This window comes from Scleropages formosus, chromosome 11, assembly GCF_900964775.1.
Source record: "Scleropages formosus chromosome 11, fSclFor1.1, whole genome shotgun sequence".
Lineage (NCBI taxonomy): Eukaryota > Metazoa > Chordata > Actinopteri > Osteoglossiformes > Osteoglossidae > Scleropages > Scleropages formosus.
This window is the reverse complement of record NC_041816.1, coordinates 18,809,402-18,817,991: the sequence shown is the minus strand read 5'-3', so window position 1 is coordinate 18,817,991 and position 8,590 is coordinate 18,809,402. Positions and strand designations below refer to the sequence as shown.

Here is an 8,590-nt window from a genome sequence, read left to right as displayed (position 1 = left end):
CTGCTTGGGACAAGCAGTTTCAGAGTATGTGCGTGCGATATGTTACAAGGTCAGGGGAAAAAAGATCAGAAACATAACATAATACAATTGGTGTCCTTAAGCGAATCACATTATTGCAGAATTGGCTATTGCTCCTCCAGCTATGGGTTAAAAAGGTGAGCTATTCATACGCATTGAGTTATTTCACTTAATACCAACAGCAAGAGCTTAATTATAGCTTAAAGTTTGTCCGTAAAAATGGAGTAGACCTAGCAAAAGAGCACTTGGCCTGAGCTCTGTTATAGTTTGTGAAGACTATAATTCAGCTCAAAGCAGCAACTATTTGATGAAAACTGTATTTAAAGCACCAAGGATGTAAGAAAAGTCTTTGTATAATTTACATTGCATTTCTCTTAGTAAAAACCAAAGGCTGCTGAGAGCAAGAATATGATTTATTCAGACTTCTGAAGCACATTTAAAAATGAACATGCACATGTGGATTTGATGATGATTCAGGCAACAGTGTCCTGTTAAGGTCAAACAAATTTTATTAAATCATTCAAATGAAGTTACTATTGACGGACCGGGGAAATGCAGACAATCAGTTTTGTTTCATTTCTCGTGTGTTGCATTAAAATTGGTTATTGTACAGTTCACCTTCATTGGTCTGACACTATTTTACTGGAAAAGATGAAAAAAAGATGTAAAAATCTATTAATAATGAACTTACACAAAAACCTGTTCTTGGTCAAATAATTCAACCTGCATGTACAGTACATATTTGAGTCCAGAAGAAATGTTTAGGTATTCATTGCATGCTTTGGCTTATCTGTTCCTTCAGATGAAGCACAGGTTCTTCACGGCCTCTGATGGCTTTAGAAGCAAAGAATCACAAGACATTACAATAATATACAATACACACACAATCTGAAACCATTTGTCCCGTACAGGGTTGTGGGGAGCCAGAGCCTAAGCCAGCAAACCAGGATACAAGGCTGGAGCACACCCAAGACAGGACACCAGTCTATCACAAGGCACCCCACACAGAACTCAAACCCCAGACCCACTGGAGAGCAGGACTCAGTCAAACCCACTGCACCCCCCCCCCCCCCCGCACAATACAATAGAATACTGATCTTTCTTTTTACTTTTTTCTGAAGTGAGATTTTAGAAAAGATCTCTAGATGTTTCTCAACAACCTCCTCATGAATAAGGAACCTTTTTCTTGAACTCAGCATCTTAAAATATGATATTTTGCACCTACTCTCACAGGTCTTACCACAGGTCTTCCCCTAGAAAGTATCACTTTCTCTCCTTCATCAACTTCAAAATTATTATTGTCCATTATTCAGCTGACCCTTTTGTCCAGAATAATGCAAAGTGTTACACAGTCAACTGTACCCATTTATACAGCATGGTATTCTTACTGTATGAACTCAAAGTGCTTTGATGTGGGAACCAACAACAGTTTCTGCAGGCCTTGAAAAGGGAATGAATGAATTAGTGTGTGTGTGTCACAGAGGGGGGGGGGGGGCGCGGTGGCGCGGTCCTGCTCTCCAGTGGGTCTGGGGTTCAAGTCCCGCTTGGGGTGCTTTGCGATGGACTGGCGTCCCGTCCTGGGTGTGTCCCCTCCCCTTCCGGCCCTACGCCCTGTATTACCGGGTAGGCTCCGGTTCCCCGCGACCCTGTATGGGACAAGCGGTTCTGAAAATGTGTGTGTGTGTGTGTGTGTGTGTGTGTGTCTCACAGAGAGAGTGTGTTCCACTGATGTATGGATGAGTGACCCATTGTAAGTAGTATATCTAGCAGTGTGAGTCACCACGGTGAATAAGGTGTGTGGGCTAATAACACTACATAGAGTTCGTTGTAAGCTGCTTTGGAGAAAAGCGTCTGCTAAGCAAATAAATGTAAATGAAGGAACTATAACTACTGTAGGCCTAATCACTCATAGTATATTACTCATCTCCAGAGTGACTTACAATATTAGTCTACCTACAACTACTTACCCATTTATACAGCTGGGTAGTGTTACTAGAGCTATTCAAGGTGAGTACCTTGCTCAGGGTTACTAGAGTCTGAGGCAAGATTCGAACCTCACCTTTGTATCCAAAGCCTTTGGCAAAGGCAGCAGCGCTAACCACTACACTACCAGTGGTCACACTGTCTGAACTGCTTGTCCCATTCAGGGTCGCGGGGAGCCGAAGCCTATCCCGGCAACACAGGGCGTAAGGCTGGAAGGGGAGGGGACACACCCAGGACGGGACGCTAGTCCATCGCAAGGAACCCCAAGCAGGACTCGAACCCCAGACCCACCGGAGAGCAGGACCCGGTCCAACCCACCAGTGGTCCCCTCTAGTATTCTTCTTCTTCTTCTTCTTCTTCTTATTATTATTATTAATTAATTAATAATAATAATAATAATAATAATAATAATAATAAGAAGAAGAAGAAGAAGAATAGTAATAATAAGGGGTGCTGAGTTCATTGAAGTTGTTCTGTACGATGATCTCTGACTAGCAGCGATGGACTGGTGGTACAAGTCGAACCTGCCTTGTCTGTCCGGTCGGTCAGGATGCCTCGCTGGTACTGCACGTGCTGCAGCTGAGAATTCAAAGTGTTTCGATGCAGCTTGAAACCTTATACCAGCGAAAAGTAAACGCAGCGTGAACAAGGATACTACACGTTATTCGTGTTTCACCCCCAGCCTCACGGATACGGGTCCGGGTCCGGGTCCGAGTCAGCTGAGCGCCGCGTTTATTAATATTCACACTGCGCTACTTCCTACTTCCTCGAGTCGAGGCAGAGCAGAGGCTCCTCGCCGGACACACGGCCACGGAGAAACACACACCGCGAACGCGTTCCGTAAGTACATGATACTTCACTTTACACCTTTCGTTTCAAAGCAAGCCTGCTGCTTCTTCTTAAATGAAACCAATCGCCATGGTAACTACGGTATTTTTTACAGCAGCAGCAGGCACAGTGATTGGGGTACTAGGTAGGTAAGTGGAGTGAATGAGTCTTGAACCGACAACTTTCACTGGCCTGTGTGTGTCCTTTAAAAGTTTGTGTTACACTTGTAGCTGTGTAAGCGGGGGGGACGTTATCGGGCTGAAGTAGTGTCGCTCTTTCGGAGTCCTGTCGCTCTTTCGGAGTCCTGTCGCTTTAAGAAAACGGTGTCGCGCGCTGTGCGTGCAGAACCCGGAAGTGCACGTCGGCGAGCAGGCAGTCATGTTTTGAAGCGAGAAGACGTAGCTAGCTCAAGAGCTAGCTACAAGCCGCAGGCGGTCGTTGTTGTTTATATATTATTGCCCGCACAAGTACCGTATCGTTAACTTCGCTCTTTCTCCCGCCTCCCCCCCGACACAATGAACAGGACACAACTGAAGCGCTCGAAAATTCTGAGGATGGCGCTAGCCGGCGGCTCGGACTCCGAGGAGGACGGCAAGACGGAGACGTTCCTGCTGCGAGCCGTGAAGATCGCCTTCGTGGTGGCGCTCTACTGGTTCGTGTCCATCACCATGGTGTTCCTCAACAACTACCTGCTGGACAGCCGCGAGCTGAACGCGCCGCTCTTCGTGACCTTCTTCCAGTGCGTCGTGTCCGTGTTGCTCTGCCTGGCCATGAACGCGCTGTCGGCGCTCTGTCCGAACCTCGTGGACTTTCCCTCGGTGCGCTTCGACCCGAAGGTGTCCCGCGAGGTGCTGCCGCTGTCCGTCGTCTTCATCGGCATGATCACCTTCAACAACCTGTGTCTGAAGCACCTGGGGGTGGCTTTCTACACCGTGGGCAGGTCGCTCAGCACCGTGTTCAACGTGCTCCTGTCCTACCTGATCCTGAAGCAAACCACCTCTGTGTACGCGCTGCTCTGCTGCGGGGTTATACTAGGTGGGCTTATTAATTAATAATTAAGAATAATAATAATATTATCCTCTATCATTATTATTATTAGAACCGGTAAAATAGTGTGTAAAGACTTGTATAGTAGTAGTGGATCTTTGTCCAAGATCATTTATTTACAGTGTTAGATAATTAACCAAACACTGATTTACCTATTTACATAGTAGGTTAATTCTTACTGTATCAAGATCACTTACAGTGTTACATAATTAACCATACACTGCTTTACCCATGTATAGTTATTCTTACTGTATCAAGATCACTTACAATGTTAGATAATTAACCTTACACTGATTTACCCATGTACATAGTTATTCTTACTGTATCAGGATCACTTATAATGTTAGATAATTAACCTTACCCAGATTTACCCACTTACATAGTAGGTTATTCTTACTGTATCAGTTCAGCGCAAGTACCTTGATCAAGGTACTGCAGTAGGAGGTGGGATTCAAACCAGTAACCTTCGCAGTGTAAGACGACATTCTTGAACACTACCTGCTGCCCAAGACTTGTAAGGTCTTATCATAGATTTACTGTTGATTGATATCATTTCTGTAGTGTATTTGTACAGGAATCACACATTACTTTGGCACTCTTGTACTGCTGCCTTCAGCAGTTTATGTGATGTTAGAAAGTGTCAGCTTTGCTTAATTAGCATTCATGTTCATGTCAAAGTCATCATTTGCATTGTCCCCCTTTTTTAAGTTAGTGTCTTGCTCTGCCACAAATGAATTTTGGTCTGCAGACATACAGGGCTTGATCATCTCCTACACCGTCAACAACAGTTCTGCTCTCCTCCCCCTCTAGTCAGCTACTCTTTCTATCCACAAGGTGTTCAGATTGAAAGGATGCAGCTTCTGGGTTTTGGCTTCATTTTATTTACTTATATATATCATCATTTGCTATGATCACCTTGGTATTTGAACATTACATATTCTATATCTAAATATTCTCTATGAGCAAAATGGTAGGGTCAAACAAGCTTTATTATTGTCACATCATCATCAACATAACATGTAGAGAAGAGTGAAAAATCTTGAGTGCAGCTCCAGAAAGTGCAGTATTAAAAGTATGTCATAAGAAGAATAAAAAATAAATAAAATAGATTAAAAATAAATAAATAAATAATTAAGAAAAATAGAGAAGTAAAAAACAAAACAGAGAATACAGGGAAATAAAGCAGCGGATTTGAACAAACAAGCTGTGTTTTAATAATCAAGTCTATGTAAAGCTCTTTAACTGTTGTTAAATGCACTTTTCTTAACTCTTGAGTTTTATGTCACATTTGGAGAAAAATGAATGAATATATTAATGTAACCTAAAAATGTCCCAGGAGCTGAACTGAAAAGTTTACTATGCATAAGTTTAATTTTTCATCTTCTTTTTTTCAGGTTACATACATTTATAGCGAGATGCATTGTTTAATGTTTGTCACGCAGTGATGGGCAGTAGCCATACATAAAGCCTCTACTTTTCTGTCTTGAAACAGGGGGCTTCTGGCTTGGTGTGGACCAGGAGGGGGCACAGGGATCACTTTCCTGGTCTGGGATTCTATATGGGGTCCTGGCCAGCATGTGTGTGTCCCTAAATGCAATCTACACAAAGAAGGTGATGCCAGTGGTGGACGGAAGTATATGGAAGCTGTCATACTACAACAACATCAACGCCTGCGTGCTCTTTGTGCCGCTCATTTTAATCTTTGGTGAAATGGCGAAAGTGTACAGTTCCACTCGACTAGGTGACTGGCATTTCTGGGGTATGATGACAGTGGGAGGTGTGTTCGGCTTTGCCATCGGCTACGTTACAGGCCTTCAGATCAAGTTCACAAGCCCGCTGACGCACAACGTATCAGGCACAGCTAAGGCCTGCGCGCAGACAGTATTGGCAGTCATCTTCTCTGCCAGCATCAAGAGCTTCTTGTGGTGGACAAGTAACATGATGGTCCTGGGTGGCTCCTTTGCTTATACCTGGGTAAAAGGGATGGAAATGAAAAAGGTCCAGGAAGAGCCGCAGTGCAAGACCAAAGCAGAAAAAAGTGGCTCCGGTGTATAACGGATGCAAACGTGAGCTCATGATGTGAAATGAATGTTTCAACCAGGACCTCATTTATAATTACTTTGAAGGATTGATGGCCTTACTCTCTTAATGAGGATTGTTAAAAAATTGTTTGCAAATAGATCTTTTTTTAAAAAATAAAAAATATTTTATATATATGTATAAAATTAATACAGTGGCGAGAGACTATTTTACAGGGTTGGTGCACTTTTATTTTTTCGTCTGAAGATGATCTGTCTGATTCACCAGTTTATTTATATTGGTTATAAGGTTTATATTTGGAAATAATTTTGGTTTACATGTCGGATGCAAAGGACATGTTGGAAGTTTCAAACTGAGTTTTTCTTTGCGTTGAGCAATAAATGGTCAGATTTTCATTAGCTGTAATTTTAATGTATGTTCCTGACAAGAATTTTTTGTTAAGCTGGTGGAACCGCTTACAGAAAATTGACTGAAAAAAGGAATTTTCCATGTATACATTGTATACCAGCGTTTTTGGAGTGAACACAAAAGAACAATCTAAACACTATGGGTTAAAGCTTTTATCTTTTCTGGTTGTGGATAAAAGTTGAATTAAGGCTTTTATGTTTCATCTGAGATGGTTTTTAAAAGAGAAAAATATTATTTTGAACTGGGTGCAGTCAGTGTAAATGTGGTTATCAAAGACATTTTTAAAGTGAATAATAAACACTGATGGTACTGTCAAGTGTTTTCTAAGTGCTGTGCAAGTTTGTGAAAAGACGGTTCCTTCTCAAATATCTCAGTATGTATTCCATATTTTCTCATTATCGGGGGGCGCAGTGGCGCAGCCGGTTTGGCCGGGTCCTGCTCTCTGGTGGGTCTGGGATTCGAGTCCCGCTTGGGGTGCCTTGCGACGGACGGGCGTCCCGTCCTGGGTGTGTCCCCTCCCCCTCTAGCCTTACGCCCTGTGCTGCCGGGTTAGGCTCTGGCTCCCAGCGACCCCATATGGGACAAGCGGTTCAGACAGTGTGTCTGTGTGTGTATTATAAATCTATCCTCTTACATGTAATTGCATTGTTATTAATTTGTCAAGAGTCTAACAGGGTCAGGTTTTTGTGGTACGTGAGTGATTTCAGGATTTTAAGGTTATGGCCACAGATGTCAGAATGTCTGACTGGGGGTAGGGGTGTGTGACCCCTCATCATTAAAAGTAACTTACATGAATGCATTGATTAGTACTGCTGATACGTTAGGATGGGACATGTTAGTAGTAATCAACCATCTGTGTTTCACATGTTACACTTCTAGGTTACACAAACGGATGGAGAATGAATGAATGTCAGAACTCTATAGCCGGTAACTATCCATGGTAATCCTTCCTCTGAAGAAACAAATATACCGTGGCTTATATAATACTGGGTTTTTAATTGTTCCAAAAGGCTAAACCCATTAAAACGACCTCGGAAAAAAAAATAAAACAAAAACTATAATTCTACTGCATTGGCCGGGAATCGAACCCGGGCCTCCCGCGTGGCAGGCGAGAATTCTACCACTGAACCACCAATGCACATATCTAATGGTTTTCCAAGGATGTATCTTTGTTACATTTTTAGCATGATTCTAAACATATGTATATGTGTATTTGTGTGTATGTATGTGTATATATATATATTATAAAACATTCTACATTATGCAAATATAACACAAACAGAAAACCATCTGAGGAGCAACACACAGTGTGCGTAGAAACTTGAAACTTAAACACGCGTTTTACTTTTCACAAAGTAGAGCACTAACTGTAACTCACTGACTAAACTGAACTGAGTGAGTTTTTCAGTTAAAACCCCCTAAAAACCAAAAAAGTATATAGGTTTACTTTTACACCAGTGCTAGTCATTTTAAATTTCAGGTATTTTATGAGTGAGGTGTATTTAATAAACTAAACTGTACTTTGAAGAAACGCGTCTAAATTAAATTCATGTAATTAACCTTATATAAACCTTTAGATGAATCAGCTACTCGTGATGTAACATCATTTGTGGAAAGAAACAAAAGTAACTAGTCTGTACTTTAGAATCACACGTCTGCAGCTAAGTCTCTCTTCCTGCTAATTTAATGCAAACATTGAATTTTCTATGAGAAGTACGTCGCTTTGGAGAAAAGCATCTGCTAAATCAATAAATTTAATTGTAGATGAATTAGGGTTTAAAAAGGAGAACGAACGTACTGGTGGCAACTGCGTTAAACAGTGGCAATTGCAGAACCTAACCGACAGGTGGCGCTCAGCTCCCGATTCTTCTCTTTATTAATAATTACATTACCGTATACCGAATAGTACATGAATTAAAACTTCTGCATAACATTATCAGAGAATAATTTTACCATAAAATGGAGGAGTAGCTGAAAACCGTGTTGATGCCTGTTCCGGTTTCACTCAGTGTTCACGTTTCATTACTACTTCTCAAAAGGAATAGCAACCCGTATTTTTCATTGTAATCACTATAATTTACACGGAAAACATGCATGCATGATGATACAAAGTGAAACCCTTCATTCAGTAATAAAGTAAGTTTAATGGGCGACACAGGACTGTACAGTACTGCAACGGTACTGCACGAGACGTTTAAAGCAGATTAATATCATACTATAATTGCGGTAATTTAGTTATGCTAAGTTCTTTTAAATATCCCGTAGA

The 8,590-nt window shown here is 41.7% G+C and overlaps 1 protein-coding gene and 1 non-coding gene across 3 annotated transcripts; one reads left to right on the top strand and one right to left on the bottom strand.

Annotated features, from left to right (window-relative positions):
- The first annotated feature begins 2,561 nt into the window (after positions 1-2,561).
- Positions 2,562-6,566, top strand: slc35c1 (solute carrier family 35 member C1). 2 transcript variants are annotated; one of them, XM_018763400.2, is made up of 3 exons: positions 2,562-2,841; positions 3,353-3,864; positions 5,369-6,566. In XM_018763400.2, exons 2-3 carry the CDS (start codon positions 3,384-3,386, stop codon positions 5,929-5,931), a joined length of 1,044 nt encoding a protein of 347 aa, XP_018618916.2. In that variant the 5' UTR covers positions 2,562-2,841; positions 3,353-3,383; the 3' UTR covers positions 5,932-6,566. The 2 variants fall into 2 exon arrangements, with proteins under 2 accessions (XP_018618916.2, XP_018618915.2); XM_018763399.2 differs by lacking the exon at positions 2,562-2,841 and having other exon boundaries at positions 3,185-3,864.
- Positions 6,567-7,391: 825 nt separating this feature from the next.
- Positions 7,392-7,462, bottom strand: trnag-gcc (transfer RNA glycine (anticodon GCC)). The gene has a single exon. It is a non-coding gene; the product is annotated as a tRNA-Gly (tRNA).
- Between the last annotated feature and the right edge of the window lie 1,128 nt (positions 7,463-8,590).

Bases quoted from the DNA above. Each gene is read 5' to 3' on its own strand.
- slc35c1 (XM_018763399.2), top strand. From the start codon at position 3,345: ATGAACAGGACACAACTGAAGCGCTCGAAAATTCTGAGGATGGCGCTA. The intron at 3,865-5,368 runs GTGGGCTTATTA...GTCTTGAAACAG, and splicing joins CTGCTGCGGGGTTATACTAG to GGGGCTTCTGGCTTGGTGTG.